The following is a 20,931-nucleotide window of genomic DNA, read 5'->3' as shown; positions in this document are numbered from 1 at the left end:
TATATCATCTACCATGTCATGCAGGTACATTCTAACCAGAAGGCACTTAAAAATTCTTTGCTAAATTAGAATTGTGCAATTACATACAAAAAAAAATGGACATATGAAAAATTTTAAATAGCATTAGTTTAGAAATAGATAATCATACATATACTTTCATTTCATTAAGCCAGAATTAATAGGGGAAAACAATTTCAAAAGCCAAACAGTTAGAAATTATAACAACACATATCTTGCTTCCAAGGTATTTCTTTACCTGGACTCATAATAACAAAAACCCAGGCCATAGATCTGCTCCTTTGCTTATTATTCAGAGAATACTGTTTTCAAAACAATACATACTTCAACTGGATGATCCCCATCCCCCCAAATATATACCCTTCCCTGAGGAAACCTTTTACCCATAAGTTTAATTTTCTACTTACTTTTAATCTTATATTTTCTTTTTTCTTTTCCTTTCTTTCCTTTTTTTTTTTTTTTTTGGCATTTTTAAGGCCTCACCTGGAGTATACGGAAGTTCCCAAACTCGGGGCTGAATAGGAGCTGCAGCTGCCAGCCTATGTCACAACCACAGCAACGTGGGATCCAACCCACATCTGCAACCTACACCATAGCTCTTGGCAATGCCAGATCCTTAACCCAGAGTGAGGCCAGGGATCAAACTCACATCCTTATGGACACTAGTCAGGTTCGTAACCTGTTTGTGCCACACCAGGAATTCCTTTTCTTTTCTTAATACTATGCATGTTTAATTGATACACTGGATATAAATATTTCCCAACTTCAATGGGTTGCTGTGAGGTGGTTTAGGTGAAAGAGCCCCTGACGAATAGTTGATTACTCAATAAATGTTAATTTAAATCTACCTAAGCATGTACAGTTTAAACAAGGTAACTGATTAACCCATCAACAGAGCATGCACTCAAATTATTTTTCTGGTGGATTTTCACATAACCATTCACACCAGCCTAATTTCCCTGATTACTAAACAGGATATATGTAAGTGGAGTGGGAAAACTAGAAAATTTATCATGGAGCATGGTAAAATATACCATTACAGATACATAGAGTAAACGTATTATGATGGTGCCCAAATTGACATGTGTGCAGATGCCATGGATGTGTACAATATAACAAGAAACATAAAACCAGGACATTTTCAGGAAAGACCTTGGACTGAAGTGCTAAGCAGAGATCACGATTATATTAGCCTTTATGCAGCTTCTAGTTCTTTAGTATGTCACCACTATTAAAAAACATACACACACAACTTGTCTCTTACCCACTTTATCCAAAGATGGCATATTGAAACTTCTGAGTTCTGCTGGTCCAGAAAGTCTACCAGAATTAGAATAAAATCTGTCTTGCCTTTGCGGAGGAAAAACTGGATCAGGATATGGTTGGCCTAGAAAACACATTTTAAAAATATCTTCATTAAAAATAAATCAAGTTTACTTAAGTTTCATATAGCAAACACAGACATTTTTCTTGCTTTCTGAAAGACTGACATGTCACAGCAATATCTTCTTAGATCCACCTCCTAGAGTAATGACAATAAAAAGAAAAATAAACAAATGGAACCTGAAAGTTTCTGCACAGCAAAGGGAACCCTAACAAAATGAAAAGACAACCCATGGAATGGGAGAGAATATTTGCAAATGAAGCGACTGACAAGGGATTAATCTCCAAAATTTATAAACACCTCTGCAGCTCAATACCAAAAAACAAACAACCCCATCAAAAAATGGGCAGAAGATCTAAACAGACAATTCACCAAAGAAGACATGCAGATGGCCAAAAAACACATGAAAAAGATGTTCAACATCATTCATTATTAGAGAAATGCAAATCAAAACCACTATGAGGTACCACCTTACACCAACCAGAATGGCCATCATCCAAAACTCTACAAACAAGTGCTGGAGAGAGTGTGGAGAAAAAGGAACCCTATTACACTGTTGGAATTGTAAATTGATGCAACCACTGTGGAAAACAGTATGGAGATTCCTCAGAAAACTAAAAATAGAATTACCATTTGATCCAGAAATCCCACTCCTGGGCATCTATCCAGAGAAAACCATGACTTGAAAAGATACATGTACTCCAATGTTCACTGAAGCACTATACACAATAGCCAAGATATGGAAACAAGCTAAATGTCCATTGACAGAGGAGTGGATCAAGAAGATGTGGTACATATACACAATGGAATATTACTCAGGCATTAAAAGCAAAGAAATAACAGCATTTGCAGCAACATGGATGGACCAAGACTGACATACATTCTTCGTAGACAACAATCAACAATTTTAGGAAAATTAGACACTTTACTAAAGGGAATAGCTTTGCTTTTGTAATAAACACAGGCATAAGGCTACCCTGAAGTTTGAAATTTTCCATTACTATGTGTAAATCATAGTACAAGAACAGAATTTAGTTATATATATATATTAACTATCAATTTTAATAATAGTGGAATGGACTGAATAATTAATATACCAAAATACACCTTTAGGAGCTAACTACTAGCAGAGAGAAAATAAACTAGAGTATGCTGTAAACAGCAAGAAATTCAGCAGAACAGACAATAATAAAAGAAATGGTCAAGATTACTAATAATCAAAGAACTACAAAAAATAAAGAAATGAGAAAATGTTTAACTCACATGGCTGGAAATATTCACAACAGTTTTACATCAAGTATTAAAGAAATAGCTACTCTCAAATACTTCACACATAATCACTCTTGAGGACAATGGGCAACATCTACTAATAAACCAAAAATACAAACATCTACTAATAAACCAAAAATTTTACTTCCCGGCTACTTCATTACCTGGACTCATCTCTAAAGAACATATGTGCAAAAAAATGTTAAGTGAACCACTGTTAGTAATGGTGAAATACTGGAAACACCCTAAATGTTCATCAGAGAAGACTAGATAAAACAGGATAAATATGTTGTGGTATATTCATATACTTATGAATTCATATATATGAATATATTTAAGTACCATACAGCAATTATAATAATAAAATTTACATTAAAATGGAAAAAATTCAAGAACATATATTGATTTAGAAATGATAAAATACAAATATATTTTTTAAATCATATATAGGCTGTAAGTTTACACACATTAAACTCATGAGTAGTTGTCTCTGAGAAAGAAAGAAGGTAACCCCCTTGGGAAAGGAAACAGAGTAGACTTCAACTTATACAGTGTGCTATTTATTTTTACATTTTATTTACCAATTCTCTCACTCACACACATATACAGCTTATATACACATATGAAACAAACATTAATATGTAAATTCTAGGAGGATTTTGCTTTATTTTCCATGTTTTTGTTTCTTCAGACACTCTAAGAGTCTTAGAATGATTAATAAAAAGCATTTAACATAGCATCTGGCACAAAATAAGCACCAAAGTAGCTGTAATGATAAAAAGTCTTCATGATTATAAACTTTATTAAAATATAGTACTGACTGGTCTCATTCAAACCTATGACCATAAACTTCAAACAGATACTCAACATTGCCTGTAATCATACCACACCTCACTGACATTTAAATTCCTTCATTATCCTAAATGGCTACTGTATACCTTTTTCTCAGACAATGCCCTCTTATTCCACCTCAAGTTAATAATTTTCCACATCAGGAAAACTGATGCAACTGAATACACTCCTACTCTCATCCAATCTCAACATCTGTACCCACTTGCTCTGCCTTCCTTCCTTTTACAAAGTTATTTAACGCCAATCTAATTTCTCAACTATACTCTGGATCCCATGTTTTTTTTTTTGTCTTTTTTTGTCTTTTTGTTGTTGTTGTTGTTGCTGCTGCTATTTCTTGGGCCGCTCCCGCGGCATATGGAGGTTCCCAGGCTAGGGGTCAAATCGGAGCTGTAGCCACCGGCCTACGCCAGAGCCACAGCAACGCGGGATCCGAGCCGCATCTGCAACCTACACCACAGCTCACGGCAACGCCGGATCGTTAACCCACTGAGCAAGGGCAGGGACCGAACCCGCAACCTCATGGTTCCTAGTCGGATTCGTTAACCACTGCGCCACGACGGGAACTCCCCCCACGTTTTTTGTATACCACTCAAGGATTTCACTTTTATACTCTCTCCCACACATCAACAATTTCTACTCTGAACTTAGGCCATTCCCATCAGCAAATAAACATTTTTTAATATTTTCTATCTTTAAAAAACAAAACTATCTCTCCAGCTAGCTACCATCTCATCTCTCACTCTTAAGAGGAAATTTTTCAAAAAGTTGTTTACATTTGCCCTACATCCTAATCTCTCCTCAGTCTACTCTCTTCAGGAAGACTGAAAAATTAAGCACAGATTTTTCCGGTTTATATAAACACACATAGCAGCAAGTTGTCAACCAAATACTAATCATTCGAATTTATAAAGGATCATTACAGAGAAGATATGAGTGATAAAAGCAATATATACTCCCTAAAAAGTGGAAATCCCCAAAACTGGAAACAGCTTTAAAGTAACATCCTCTAAGAGGATAAAAGCATCACTGTAGATTTTAATACACCTTATCCAATTTATAGAGACTCAAAAAAATCTCAAAAAGGAGATAAAAATGAGCCTACCTTAAGATAAACTATAATTCCATTAAATGCATCTCGTCTGAAAGAATGTTTGCAATGCAGGAGAGTGGTCTGTACAAATATCTACAAATCAGAGGCAGTAACATCTATGCCTGTACTTCTAAAGCTCCCAAACTGTTTTATTCTGCTTAGCCTGCTTTTCTTTCTCAAAGTAAAATTCAAAACTGTCCTCATCAGGTTGGCTGTGTATGTCTCCTATTTCTTCAGCTCTTTGACTGAGTAAGATATGGAGTTCCTGCCATGGCACAGCAGAAAACGAATTCGACTAGGAAACATGAGGTTGCAGGTACGATCCCTGGCCTCGCTCAGTGGGTTAAGAATCCAGCGTTGCCTGCGGCTGTGGCTGTGGCCGGCAGCTACAGCTCCGATTTGACCCCTAGCCTGGGAACCTCCATATGCCGCGGGTGCGGCCCTGGGGGCGGGGAAAAAGAGTAAGATAAAAGCAAATTTTTTTAAAACATGCAAGGCTGAAAAATAGACTTACTTCATGATAAAACCACCAAGGAAAAGCTGCTAACTCTCTTTGCTACCCCTTAAATAAAACGTTATTATCCAAATCAGTAAAAGATACATGCTGGCCAAAATAACAGAAACCACACAAGTATTCCTTGCTCTCTCACCAATTAAAACTAAGACTATGAAAGTTCAAAAAAGTACAAGGAGAGGAAGTGACATAATTCACCTTTAATGCATATCGCTCTACTTTAAGAGCACAAGATTTACTGAAAAGTAAGATTCTCTGTTCTTCTCTATTACTTCTCTATCCCTGGAAATGGAGGCTGTGTGGCTCAATAGAGGAACAGAAGGACACCAAAGTCAGAGCACCAAGAGGGGCACTGAGAGATCATTAACACCAAAGAGTGACAATATGATAAAAACAAACTTTGTCTCATTAAAGCCTCTATGGTTTTTCAACTTACATCTCATCTCTACCAAAATAAAATATTTACATGAACTTAGACATGAGTACTAATCTAATAATCTTTCTTATTACATTCATGAATATAATTATTTGCATATGATGAATATTACTGATTAATACTTGCACTATGAATTATTTGTAACTGCCTTGTAGATATAATTCTCAACAATCATTTACAAGACTAAAAGCCAAGAATTTTGCAGATTCATATTGTGACAATCAAATAGCTATTATTTAAACTCTAGCATTACTTTTCTTACTTGACATATTTGTTACTAGTATTGCTAAGAAACATAGTTTACTAATTACAGTTTATAAAAAGCATAAGAATACTTTAATATGCATACCTCTTAAAATGTATTAGCAACTACAAAATATGGCAGTTAAGAGATCATATTCTAAGATTTTCTAAAAACTTGCCTAAATTATTACTCTTCAAGATTGCTTAATATTGCACAGCTCTGTAGTTAAGAGCAAGTGCAGAGAAAACAAGGCAATTACTTTGGAGTCACTTATTAGAAGAACTAAACAAAAAAATCATACATTCCTCTCTTCCAAAAAGTAATTTTAAAATCTAAGAAATTATAGTACACAAATGTATTTTTTAAAAGATAGTAAGTTATAAGTGAAAATACATTATAAAAGTAAAATCCCTTTGGGAGACTCCATTCATGACCTCAATTCTCCATTCCTTACCCTTCCTTGTATCCTTATCCTTAAGTGGTAGAATATATATTCTGCCCAACAGTTCCAAATCCTGTCATGAGACTTATTTTGGTCAATCAAATGTTAGCTGCTGTGATTCAAAGAGAGGCTTTAAAAAGCATCTTTATGTTTTTGCTTTTCTACTCTTGTACTTCAACCAGGATGAGAGACTCAGAATAAACTTTCACTTCCTATAGAATGAAACACTGAGCAAAGTAATTCGCATTGATCAATTTTTTGTTGCAGTTCAGTATTTATTAAGAATTTATAATGGGTTCATTACTTTCAAAACATATTCCTGTTACAATTCTGATTATTTACAACATGCGAATCTTAACAACCTTTATATTACTCATCAAGAACTTTTTTTGTGCTAAATTGTAAAGATTCCTATCTAAATGATTAAGAGGAATAAAAATAAACTGAAAACTGTCCCTTAATCTGAATGCTGGTTTATAGATGTGCATAAACTGTGAACTAATCATCAGGTTATATGCTTAAAAACACATACTGTAAGTCAGCTATAACGGAAAAAAATAAAAATCATTATATTAAAAAAAAAAAAACACATGCACTTTACCGCATGTATATTGTATCCAAATAAGGGTTTTTAACTTTTGATCTTAAAGATTCTCAGAAACCTGCAAAAATAATACAGTTTCTGCAGTCCCTGTGCCCCATTTTCCCAAGTGATTACATCTTTCATATATATAAAAATGCAGTATAATAACCAGGAAACTAACATTGGTACAATGCATGTGCATAGTTCTTGCCATTTTATCATGTGCAGATTTGTGAAACCACTGCCACACTCAAGACACAGAACTACTCCATTAACAAAAAGATCTCTCTCCTGCCACAGTCATATCTGCTCTCCTCCCCTACTATCCCTAACCCATGGCACCCACCACTCTGTTTCCTAGTTCTATAACTGTGTCATTTCAAGGATGTTATATACATGAAATCATAAAGTATCTGACCTTTTGAGACATTTTCTTCATTAACATAATGTCCTTAAGATCTATTCAAATTGCTGTGTGTATCAATAGTTCATGTCTAGTTTGATTCCACTGTGGTCAGAAAATGTATTATATGATTTCGATTCTTTTAAATTTGTTTAAGGTTTGTTTGATGGTCCCGGATAAGATCTATCTTGGGATATCTTCCCATGAGGCTTGAAAAGTATGTCTGTTCTAATGATGTACCTGGCCATAGTGTTTTTGAGTGTATATCTTTACAAAGATTGTTTTCAGTGCTTGCTCTAGGTATTACATAACTTATCATAGTTCACTGGTGTCAACATTTTCCAATCTGATTAAACTGTAGCTTAACCTAGAACAGGAAGTCTCCCAATAAGAAGTTTTTAGAAACTGAAAAAGGTGTGTTCACCAACTGAGTTTAGAAAATAATAAATAGTCTTTGGTCTTACTAACATTATAGATTATAATATGTTACTTGGTCTACCAAATGGATTGAACATTATCTAGCAAATCTCAACACTGACCATTAATACCTAATTAAATTTTCTATTACTCAGCTAAACAGAATATGTACATCTCTCTCACTATATAAAAGGTCTGAGGTAGAACGAGTTTCAAAAATCACATAAAAAGATTTTTTTATAAGGTGAAGATTATAAACTAGATTTCCTGAGAGGGAGGGAGATGGACTGGGAATTTGGGGTTAGCAGATGCAAACTATTGCATTTGGAGTGGATAAGCAATGAGATGTCACCTGTGATAGAACATGATGGAGGATAATGTGAGAAAAAGAATGTGTATGTATATATGTGTGTGTGTGTATACACACATATATATGTATGACTGGGTCACTCTGCTACACAGAAGAAATTGACAGAACATTGTAAATCAATTATAATAGAAAAAAGAAAAAAGGAGAAAAGAAATTAGATTTCTTAATTTCCAGTCCAAACACATTTTCACATAAACCATTCTTGCCCTACAACGGGCAGTCTAAGTTATAAACACACAAAAGAATGTTAGATGAACAAATACTTTATCCTGCACACTATTAAAATCAATTTTGTATAAAATTATGCCAAAGCAGAATCAACCTTATCTTAAATTTGTGTATTAACCTTTAATATTCACTTTCAATCTAGAATTTCAGAAAAAAAAAAAGATTAAAACCTATACTGGTCTATAAAAGATTGAATTTGCAGCTAAAAATAGTGAAAATAAAATGATTACTTGAAAAAACTAGACCTGAACTTGTTAGCAAAACCTCTAAGTAATAAAAATATCTGGAATATAATATACAAGAAATAGTTACAGCTTATCTTTTCTGACTATGTAAGGTAAGAACACGCCCTCCCCACAAGTATTTAACAGTGCAAAAACAAACGATTCTTTGGAATTATAGAATCACTTAAAATTATTTCATGGAGTTCCCATCGTGGCTCAGTGGAAACAAATCTGACTAGCATCCATGAGGATGGAGGTTTGATCCCTGGCCTCGCTCAGTGGGTTAAGGATCTGGCGTTGCCATGAGCTGTGGCAGAGGTCATAGACACGGCTCAGATCAGGCGTTGCTGTGGCTGTGACATAGGCTGACAGCTACAGCTCCGATTCAGTCCCTAGCCTGGGAACCTCCATGTGCCATGGGTGCACCCCTAAAAAAAAGACGAAAAAAAAATTTTTAATAAACAAATAAAATTATTTCTGCTTATTGATCTTAAGTCAAAGAAAAATTTTTAAATTTTGGCCAAGTAATAAGGGAATATATGAATTTTACAAAGTATGCTTAATAGGACTAAATTACAGAAAATCTCAAACAACCATGGAATCCATATCCTTCAGGAATTTAGTTATTCTAAATGTCATTATTTATAACACAAACATTTTAAACTAAAATGTTTTAAAATGTTTTAAAGTTTAAGAAAAATCTTAAAGACACTATTATCACTGGAAAGCAAGACTCTTTATGAGTCCTTATAATTCAACATAATATAAAATGTAGGTGTGGGAATATACCTTTTTTTTCTTTTATTTATTATCTATATGAAATGACTGATGTTACTAAACTTGTTATGGTAATTATTTCACAATATGCGTAAGTCAATTCACTGTGCTGTACACCTTAAACTTACACAGTGCTACATGTCAATTATTTCTCAATAAAACTGGAAAAAAGTCAAAAGTTTTTAAAATAATGAAATAAATACCTGAAGCCTCTGGAGCATGAACAACAGTAGGCAGATCTGGGAAAGGAGCGGGAACTTGACAGAAGGGACCTGGGAAGGCATGAGTTTTTCTTTACAGTTTAGCCTGAAGGCAGACCAAAGTCAAACTACAGCACAGAACAGTCAAAACTCACAGAACTTTCTGGCTTGAAAAACCGAAGGAGAGAGCTCATGAGAGCCAGAGAAGTAGAATCTAAAATTCTGAGTTTTCTGCCCAAGACTGTTGCTGACCCCTGAATAAAACACATGTGCTGCTCACCACAGGAGAGAAAAAGTCTACATGTGAGTCTGACCAACTTCACTACCTTGTAAAACAAAACCAGCAACACTGTTCAGAGAAATACGGTAGAATCCCGAATGCCCACAATATCTATAATACAATCTAAAATTACTTTTTATACAAAGAAACAGAAAAATGTGACCCATTCTTAAGAGAAAAGACAATCCGTAGAGGCCATCTTCAAGTTGCCCTTGATGTTAGAAAGACCATACAAGGATTCTAAAGCAGCTATTGAGGTGCAAAAAATACTTATAATGCTTAAAAAGGAAATTTCAGTTCCCACTGTGGCTCAGCGGGTTAAGAACCTGATATAGTGTCTGTGAGGATGTGGGTTCAATCCTTGGCCTTGCTCAGTGAGTTAAGGATCTGGCATTGCCACAAGCTGTGGCATAGGTCACAGATCCAGCATTGCTGTGGCTGTGACACAGGCCCCAGTTGTAGCTCCAATGTGACCCCTAGTGCAGAAGCTTCCATACGCTGCAGGTGTGGCCCTAAAAAGAGAGGAAAAAAAAGAAAAGAAAAAGAAATTTCATCAGAAAACTCAAAACCATTTTAAAAAATGGAAATACTCAAACTGAAAAATACACATCTACAATAAAATTTTACTGGATGGGCTTAATAACAGAAAGGAGGTGACAGAGGGAAGAGTTAGTAAATTTGAAGACAGATCAAAAGAAATTATTCAGGAGTTCCCGTCGTGGCACAGTGGTTAACGAATCCGACTGGGAACCATGAGGTTGCGGGTTCGGTCCCTGCGCTTGCTCAGTGGGTTAACGATCCGGTGTTGCCGTGAGCTGTGGTGTAGGTTGCAGACGCGGCTCGGATCCTGCGTTGCTGTGGCTCTGGCGTAGGCCAGTGGCCACAGCTCCGATTCGACCCCTAGCCTGGGAACCTCCATATGCTGCGGGAGCGGCCCAAGAAATAGCAAAACGCCAAAAAAAAAAAAAGAAATTATTCAACCAAATGAAAAAAAGAAAACAAAAAAACAAAAAACAGAAACAAAGTGAAAAGAGACCCACGAATCTGTGGGACAATACTGAAAAGTCTCAGGTTTCAGGCAATTTTTAAAGGACATGTAAAGGATGTTCTAATTTTATGACCAAGAGCCATTACTATCTGAATTCTAGTCTAAGCTCTTCACATAGCTAAGATTGCAAGCTCATCTCTTCGGGGACTCAGTACCCTTCACCATTTAGTAAGGGTACTGTGTAGATTAGCGGTTTTTAAATTTAGCTATTCTTCAGAACCTCCTAGAGAGGTTTTTAGATAAACAGACCTCACTTCCAGAGTTCATGTTCAGAAGATGTAATCTGAGGCGAAACTCAGGTATTTGCATTTTTCTTAAAGTTCCTTAAGTTATTTCTGATGATAAGCCAAGTTTGAGGATCACTACATTGGATAATACTTGGGGAGATAGGCAGAGCATGTGATAGGGACTCTTTACTAACAGCTTGTAAATTCTCAAAAGGGATATCCTCTACAAAGATACACAGAAATATGATATCCGCCAAAATCTTAAGATCAAGTCCCTTAAGAAAGAAGCTGTAGTTCATTAATATTTATTTTTATCACAGCTAAACTTTAAAATGAATCCCACTCAAATACTTGAGGAGTTCCCACTGTGGCACAGTGGATTAAGAATCCGACTGTAGCAGCTCAGGTCGCTATGGAGGTGTGGGTTTGATCCCCAGCCCAGCAATAGGTTAAAGGATCCAGCATTGCCACAGCTGTGGTGTAGGTTGAAGCTGTGGCTTGGACTCAAACCTTGGCCCAGGAACTTCCATATGCCATGGGTGGGGCTGTTTTAAAAAAAAATCCTTGAAAGATGTTCTATGCCACCTACTAGCAGATTATGTTTGTTAAGTCACAGCATATTTATCTCTAAATATAAAAGCAGTAAGAAAAAATATCCAGCTCTCTCAGAATTATTTGGGTATTCATTCATTCACAAATATTTATTGGGCAAATACCAGCGTTGTTCTAGATGCTAGAGATACAGCACTGAACAAAAGTGATACCAATCTTTCTTTATGATGCTGATAGTCTATTGATAGCGAACAAAGGGAAGTGCTATCAAAGCAAAGGAGGTACCATTTCATAGAACATACACTCCCACGGAAAAGGTTAATTCTTAGAATTAAACGTTTTTTATCACAATATCAAATGTTTATCACCTCTCCAACTTCACAGGAAGCTATCTGAAATTGCATTTTTTAATGTGACTAATTTATACAAAGCAGGCATAGTTCACTTTACATAATAGTGTCCCTGAAACACACTGTGTGTAAATAAAAGTTTAGCAAACTGAATTGGGGATGTGAGGGCTATCAACAGAACAGCAATTATTGCCTTATTTCAGGATATCCTGAGTCTTCTGGTAAATATATTTATTTTGGCAATTAATCTAAGATATATTATTCTAGGTGAAAAGCCAGTTACAAGAAGGTGAATATAAAATTGCACTGAAGTAATGAAGGAATGGGTATACATATGATTATGGACACATACCAAAAACGAACTATCTAAAAGACGCAAAATTAAATTCTGGGAGGGGAATGCTTAAAATGATGAAGGAGATTTTCTTCACTTTCCTGATCATACACTCTCCACTGTTTGGATTTTCTAACATAAACATAAACATGTATCACTTCCTAAGAGCAACAAAAACAATAAAGACATTCCATGGAGCAGGGAGGGGTGGGAAACAGATTTCTGTAATGTAAACAATTACCCATAATTATTGTTTGGAAAATCTGTTTCTTTGGGTTTTTTTTAACAATGATCATCACAATCCAGTTTGTGTTGTTTTCTAATACATATCACGGCCTTTCTTAAGAGAGGACACACACATACTCCTCTTTACTTCCATTCCTATATGTTGTACACAGTGGTTGCTTTTCAAATATATACCTGATGGCGGGATCATCATCCTACGATCTTGTTCCCAGGGAGGTGAAAGGGACCCAGTGTCAGAAGGCGCTCTATGAGGATCAATTAACCAATCAGCGCTTGGGTCTCCTCTTTCATTGGTAATCGGATGGTCTAGAGGATTCCCAGGGCCTCTTGAGCCTAATTAAAGAAGAAAAATACAACACTGTTTTATTTAAAAGTATGATAAGACCTATCATCAAATAAAATACAGACACTTTTTTAAAAGGGAAAACAATCAGATTCCAACAAAGTTTCCCTAAGTGACATTAGCCTATACTAACTCTATCCGACCAAAGCCATTTCTAAGACAAAAAGAAAAAAACAATTTTGTCATGATCATAAATAAACATTTACCTATAAAATTCATTTTTAAATGTTACCACCATTATTTATATATAAACTCAGGGGTTAAGATGAAAATTACTAATACCAAGTCTGAAAAATAAGAATAGAAAGTAAATAGCAAAGCAAAGATTTCTATACCAGATATAGCAAGATAATTATAAAATGAGGTTTTTGCTTAAATTAATGCCAGTAGTCAAAAAGAGCATGATTCCTTTAAAACAGTCATCTTAGAAGCTATATACCTATTTTAAAAGTTCTGCAACTGAAGTACTTTTTAAGAACATCTCTTTTAGAAATGTACTTGGATTTACTTAAAAGCCACTAAAGAAACGGAATCTTAATAACTCTCTACTTCTGCCCCAAAATGATTTTATTCAGTCTGATGACAAACTTTATACCCACCAAATAAATTTTTATTTAAATGGCTTCCAGGAATTTCTAAATATAAAATTCACCTTCAAAAAGAGCCCACCAACTCTGAAGGCAAGTCTAAAAAAATTTCAAAAACTCCAGCACTGTTGGATTAAACATTTTGAACGAGATAACACTCATTTGAATAAGAAAATCTGAAGTGCTAACATTTATAAAGGAAGAGAATCATTTTAAAGTTCCCTTCCTATGACCACAGAAAGAATAGTACCTCCAAAAAAAAAAAGGAGTTCCCATTGTGGTGCAGCAGAAACAAATCAGACTAAGAATCATGAGGTTGAGGGTTCGATCCCTGGCCTCACTAAGTGGGTTAAGGATCCAGCATTGCTGTGACCTGTGGTGTAGGTCACAGACGCAGCTCGGATCTGGCATTGCTGTGGCTGTGGCGTAGGCTGGTGCTACAGCTCCGATTTGACCCCTAGCCTGGGAACTTCCATATGCCACGGGTGCAGACTTAAAAAGACAACAACAACAACAAAAATACTAGTACCACAATTAATAACCCATATTCAATTAAAACAAAAAAGACAAAAAAATTTTAACATTAAATATATTAATACCTCATCTGTCACTGAGGGGGAAAGGAGGTCTTCTCAATATTATGTTGCCCAGAAAACAAAAGCTTATTTAACCTTTTGAAGAATAGCTTTTTTAAAAAATATTATTTTAATAGAAATCTTTCTAAAATGCTTCCCACATTTTCATTACCTCCTTTAAGAGAAAAGACTAAAACTAATGTGACTTTTTCATGGTAACTTGTGCAAATCAGCATAAAATAAGCATTTTTTTGTTTTGTTTTGTTTTGGCTGCACCCACAGCATATGAACGTCCCAGTCCAGGGACCTATGCCACCGCTGCAGTCATGTCAGATCCTTAACCCACTGTGCCAGGCTGGGGACTCAGCCCTTGTCGCCACAGAGATAACATGGATCCTTAACCTGCTGCGCCAGAGCAAGAACTCCACTTTTTTTTTTTAATGTATAGTAACTGCAAATTGTTTTTACCTAATCTCTTTTGCGGTCAGGAGGCCAACTGACTTTTATTTTAGAATGTCAACTTTTCCTTACAGTTGTATATTCTATTAAATTCCTCAGACATTTCCTTCTAGTTTGTTCATCCCTAATCAATTTATTAGAAGAAAAAGGCTGGGAAAGCAGAGAATTAAATCAGTAAGAAATGTGCAGAGGTGATTAAGCTGAGTACATCTAGAGTGAAGAACAGATAAAAGAGGCATTCAAAAGCTTTGTCAAGTATAGGCTAATCTAATTCAAACATATATCTCAAGTAAACTTAAAAAAAGATGGTAAGAGGAAGATAAAGAAAGGTTCTTCTTTGGTGGGCCACAGAAACTTTCAGTCCAAAGCAACTCTTTTAAGACCTGATAACTTACCTAAAACTTCTGTAGCTTTTCTAAGAAATAGTAAAATACCCTTGCAAATGATCTAATCATATTTGTATCTTCAAAGTAATTAAAAAAGAAATGAAAGTAATTTAAATAGGAGAGGAGAAATCAAAGGTAATTTTTACTTATTCTAAATATTCACTCGATTACAAGCAATCCTTGACTTATGTCATTTAACTTCCAGTGATTCACTTTCCAGTTTAGCCAATTATACTCTTATTTCTAAGGACACTGTTTTGCAGACTGCTGGCTGTAATCCAAAGCGGCCCATGAAATTAACTTAATCCTAACCAGCATTCTTTTTTAACGAAGCGGAACAGAACTAAAGATATCGAAAGCATCAAAAATAGTAAGGTTACTACTATTTCATGTGACTGGTTTCAATTATATTTATATTGGTGTGTAACACGAGATGATATAAACACAGATTGGGGCTAAAAACCTATGACTCTTGATTTTGGAATAAATCGGTTCGAATTTTGCCACAACTCAAGGGAAACGTTTAAAGTAACCTGACAAAGTAAACAAAATATAGCTCAGAGATCAAAAGAGGGAAACTCCAGGTACACAGGTAAAACCAGAGTTAGTGCTGATGAGGTAAATGCACAAAGATCAACAGCTAATGCTTAGGCTTGAAGTGGCTGTGGAAATTCTCAAAAACACATATGGAGGTAACAAAGCAGACAATCTTGGGTCTCAAAGTATTATCAAATGATTTAGGTCTCCTTTAAGGTTCCCATCAAAATTCTGTCTACCAGAGAGCACTTCTGAATTGTTTCTCAGAAAAAAAGGCCCTTTCACTTTCTGATTTTCTACAACAAAAAGATCATGAGAATGAAGTAAAGAAAAAGATTTTTTTTTTTTTTTTTTTGGCCACAACCACAGCCTATGGAAGTTCCTGGGCCAGAGACAGAATCAGAGCAGCAGCCACAACTTGTGCCACAACTGCTACAATGCCAGATTCTTAATCTACTGCACTCTGCAGGAATTGAACCCATGCCTCTACCAAGACCCAAGCCAATGCAGTCAGATTTTTAAACCACTGCACCACAGAAGGAACACCAAAAAAAGATTTTAAAAATTCTGCATTCCAATAATGTTTCATTAAAATCCAATTTTATGCTAGGCTATACTATCATATTTTATGTATTCTTTATAAAGTTATATATTACATAGTATAATATACAGCTTTTAAGAAGTTAAAATGACTTTAAAAGATGTTATCAAATCCTTGACCAAAATGTAATCCATTATAACAATGTTTCTAAAAGAAAAATATATTCAAAATGGATGTCATAAAGCTCCTTTTTCAAACAAAAGCAACCCCCAATAAGTGCAAGGAATGCCTGTATTTTTCAAAGAATCATTTTAGAGATCATTTTAAAGATGAGATGAAAATATAAGGTAAGGAAGAAATCTAGAGTAATAAAGATGTTAAACAATATACCTCTTCCTCCTCCCCCTGGAAGCAAAGGTGAGAGTCTGAGTGGACCCTCCAACAAAGTTGGAGGGGAGAGAAAAGCTCTCGTTTCAGGTGAAGGTCGGCCCAATGGTGAAGGACCATATGGGGAATGCTCTGGAATAATTAAAACAGCATATTTAAATTCATACTTTCAATGACCTACACCATAGATTAGAATCCCATTTCAACAATCACCACTGGGTCATTCTATTATTGCCAATTTACATTTAAGCCATGTCCTAAACACTAACCGTACTTGGGTTTTGCTGATATGGGATAGAATTAAATATGGAACCCTGTATTTTTAAAGTCTATCTACTAAATGGACACTTCAGTCAATAAAAACATCATTCTCTTGGTAACTAATACACTTAGATAACCATACAATATTTAGCAAAGGACACCATATTTTAGAGTTATGAGAGGATTTGAAGGGCATCAAGTTTTGTTTTGTTTTTAATGACAGTATTCGTCCAAATATTTCAGCTGGTGAGGCTCAGTTTAAACATGGCTCGGTTTAAATCAGGGCCAGATAGGCCGTAATGGGCTATGAGTTACTTGAATAAAGCTGGGATTCTAAAAGTAGAGAAAAAACGCACAAAATATTCTGAAGCACCAGAAATTACTTTTGATTTATCATCAGTGACAATTCAGATTATGTATACTAATTCTCTGAAGCATAAGAAATTATTTTTTTGATTCACCATCAGTGAAAACTCAGTTTACATATACTAATTCATCAAATGAATTATAAACCATATAACCAAGAGCCTTATCATTGTATAAACTTCACCATTCCCAAACAGTGGTTATGCTTCCAAAGATCAAAAATCAACATCAAAAAAAACTTAAATATCATCAAAATAACACTTTTAAATCATGTTAAATCTTATTTCATAGTTTATATAACATACAAATGTAGTTACAACAAAAGATCAAAGCATTATTTTCCCTGAGACTTTTGCATTAGATTCAGGTAAAAATTTCTTCTGTATAATTTCCAAATCCAGATTTAGTTCCTATTTGTAATTCCCAACAATTGATTTTTTAATGTAGAAACAGACTTTTATTTTAATGAAACTGGACTCTCAAAAGTGATCTTTATAACTTTTTAATATTAAAAGGGGAGTTAACCTATATAAAGACAGATTTGTTTTCACTGCCCTAGAAGCTTAATTCCAATTCAACAAAAAATTATTTTGAAAACTATTAAACCCAATTTGGAACAGTATGAGATCATAAAGATGCCAACTCAGTGCATGGACAAAAATATTAAATACATCTTCCAAAGAACTGGTCCTTTCTTGGGGAGAGTTAAAGCAATCAAAACTCAGATTATTAAGGTTTTCCCATCTTTTTAATTAATGCTTTTAAATAATTTAAAGCCAAATGTTTTAACTCTTATTTTTATAATTCAAGCAAATTCCAAACAACAGTTAATATGTAAATAGTCACAGTGCTATTATTCCATTTAAGCATTCTTACCCATTCATTCTCCAAAAAATAATTAATGAGTACCTTTACTATGTACCAAGTGTTCTGCTCTTCAAGGTGCTCAAAGTACTAAATACACATCATTTTAAAAATGCTACTGAGAAAGGGAGGCAGCCATTATTTACATTATTGCTAGGGAAACACAACTCAGAAACTTGGAGACAGTAAGAGAACTTAGATTAGAACCCTAGCTCCAGAACTGAAAATATTTATAAGCAGCAGTGTTAATTCACACTAGTATATATTATATGTCCAACATATATAAAAATATATGTAATTTTAGATGAGGATTTAAAAAAAAAAAAAAAACTACCTCTGCCAAATGCTGTATTTGGAACATCAAGTGCATAAGGATCTTTTTCTAAAAGTTCAAATTTAAGCTCTGTTTCAGTTAATCTGCAAATAAAGAACAAACATCTCTAAGTTACTCATCCAAGAGAAGCACCCACATTTCAAGAAAAATACCACTATCAAGTACAAGCTCTTCTTCACTATCTCAGTATCTACATACATGAAACAGATCATTTAAAATTACTCTGACCAAAATACCTTTCTACTCCCCCCACTATTTATTTTGAGGTAATAGGTGATAGTGCTATTTTGTTGAGGTTTCTACCTGCTTTGTTGTTTACTTCAAAACAAGACTACAAAGAGTACTTGATATCAGAATCCAAACTCAGGAAACTGAGGCTAGGAGATTAAATGATTTATGGTAAGATGAAAGCACCAGGATTAAAGCACATGGCTCCCAGCTTTGAGTCATGTATATGCTATGAGTACATGTATCCATTGTAATGTTACCCACAGGATTCCAATCATAGCATAAATGCGGAATCTGATTAACCTGTCCTACTATTTTACTCCTAAACTTTTTATCTTAAAAATATGACATTTTAAAAGAATCTTATTTCTAGTTCTTGACCATCAGATCTAAAATAAAACATTTAATTATTCAGTTTTAATTTCTGAGCATAAAAGACAAGCAAGAAAACTAAAATTAAATAATGCTAATAACATATTTTAGAAAGAAATTCTAACACTCTGGGAAGACTTCTACAATCGTCATAGAAAAACATTTACTTTTCCCTTCAATTGAACCCTGTACACTTTTATTTTCATTTTGTTATTGTAAAGCAATGCCACTCAATAAATAGAACAGGGAAAAGGAGAAATAATAAACATTTATTCTATCCACTTATCCATTAAAAGATGCTTATACTCTGAGAATTAGTGTATCAGAGAGACTCATCCTTCCTTCCTATCTCTAGAGTCTGCCTACCTTTAAAAAAAATCTTGGAGTTCCCATCGTGGCTCAGTGGTTAAAGAATCCGACTAGGAACCATGAGGTTGAAGGTTCGATCCCTGGCCTTGCTCAGGGGGTTAAGGATCCAGCATTGCTGTGAGCTGTGGTGTAGGTCGCAGATGGAGCTTGGATCCCACGTTGCTGTAGCTCTGGTGTACGCCAGTGGCTATAGCTCCGATTAGACCCCTAGCCTGGGAACCTCCATATGCCGCAGGAAAAGACCAAAAAAAAAATCTTTAATTTACACTTTTTTTGGCCATGCCCACCTCATGTGAAAGTTTCCAGGCCACGGATCAACTTGTGCCACAGCAGTGACCTCATCCACAGCAATGACAACACCAGATCCTTAACCTGCTGAGCCACCAGGGAACTCCTTAAGTTACTTTTTACAAAAGAATCTATGAACAGTTTCCTTCTCTGGTAGAGTAACCTCTCTAAAGACAAGTGTTATAAACAAAAAAAAATCTAGTAACTTCTAGTAAAACAGATATTTTACCACTAGATATGCTGGATTCACTGAAGGTTTTCTTCTTTATCCTTATAAAAGCATTACCTAATTACTAAAATAATAACTAATAATAAAAGTCATAGCTAAAGTTTTTTTAAGTGTTTCTATTCAAATACTTACTTTTGTCTGCTGTAAGCATTTTCTTTCCTTAAATCATTGAGGTTTCTTTCAGCATTTCGAGCTGCCAACTTAAGGAAAACAAAACATTTCTAAGATAAATTTATGAAAACTTAAAATGAAAGAAAACCATAAATAAACATCTCAATAATGGCATACAAGTATCACAGTCACTTAAGTAATAAGTATCCATTTCAGTAAGCTTTTAGGAGTGAGTTTCACATAATCAGAAGACCTGAGTCTAAGGCTAGAGTTTAATCATGTACTTTCTAATAAAGGCTTTCAGCTGGATGTAAGATGAGGATTAGCATTATTTGGTGCAGTAAATATCCAAATAACAATGACAAGAGCAATGTAATGAAACCCAAGCTTAGGAATGGAGATTCACTATCATTATGCATGGCAGCAAAGGCTATGGAACAAAGCAATCATCTCTAGAAAGAAACCACTGTAATTCTGTGAAACCATAAGGTCTAAAAGTTTCACAGCATGATGGTAAAGGCCATTTTTTTAATGGCTGAATATAATTAAAGCATGCTACATTTTATTTAAGTACAGATATATATTCCATAGTCTTTTACATTTGTTTAATCACACTTTCACCTAATAAAAGTCAGAGTATGTATGTTACAGAAAACTAAGTTTACGTTTATACCAAAAACATGCAATATACCCAAACAGCTATGGGCAGTGGTTAAACTTGTACAGAACAATGCCTGTTTCCCAGTTATCCTGTGGACTCTCAAGATTAGAAGCAGCAGGGTGTAGAACAGGAGACCTGCTAAACTAATCCAATCCACTAGGCAAATGTAACAATTATAAAAAAGGTAGGTAAATTAATTCAGTCTATAACTTTTTACAGGTAAAAAGAACTGTATATCAAATGTGTTCACTTAAAATTGTGAACGACACATAAAAATTGACTTGGGGCAAATATTCACCAAAAAGATGATTTAACCACATTTTAGCCTTATCAGAAAGGTTCTATGCATAAATTTTTCCCATATATAATCACATAAACAATTTTGTACTAACAAAAAAGATTACTACACCATAACATCTTTAGTCAACAAAGTACCAATTCATTTAACTTTTAATAACAGAACCAAAATTATTTCTAAATGTTGTCTATAGTGTAACTTACTCAAAAAAATGTGTAGTTAAGTCAAAAGTAAGTTCTGCTATGGT

At 34.7% G+C, this 20,931-nt stretch overlaps 1 protein-coding gene across 13 annotated transcripts in view; it reads right to left on the bottom strand.

Annotated features, from left to right (window-relative positions):
• MIA2 (MIA SH3 domain ER export factor 2) overlaps positions 1–20,931 on the bottom strand; it is a 90,643-nt gene that overhangs the window by 6,593 nt on the left and 63,119 nt on the right. For 6 of the 13 annotated variants that reach the window (XM_047767226.1, XM_047767230.1, XM_047767234.1 and 3 more), the window contains 5 exons: positions 19,747–19,814; positions 18,129–18,211; positions 16,307–16,435; positions 12,663–12,821; positions 1,283–1,405 (listed from right to left, as the gene is read on the bottom strand). In XM_047767226.1, the coding sequence (XP_047623182.1) occupies positions 1,283–1,405; positions 12,663–12,821; positions 16,307–16,435; positions 18,129–18,211; positions 19,747–19,814 (562 nt within the window). Of the gene's footprint in view, positions 1–1,282; positions 1,406–9,454; positions 9,524–12,662; positions 12,822–16,306; positions 16,436–18,128; positions 18,212–19,746; positions 19,815–20,931 lie in introns of all 13 variants that reach the window. The other 7 variants (XM_047767228.1, XM_047767238.1, XM_047767235.1 and 4 more) reach the window with 3 other exon arrangements.

Source organism: Phacochoerus africanus, chromosome 2 (assembly GCF_016906955.1).
Source record: "Phacochoerus africanus isolate WHEZ1 chromosome 2, ROS_Pafr_v1, whole genome shotgun sequence".
In the NCBI taxonomy this organism is placed as follows: domain Eukaryota; kingdom Metazoa; phylum Chordata; class Mammalia; order Artiodactyla; family Suidae; genus Phacochoerus; species Phacochoerus africanus.
The sequence above is the reverse complement of the archived record's forward strand: the minus strand, read 5'-3'. Positions and strand labels throughout refer to the sequence as shown.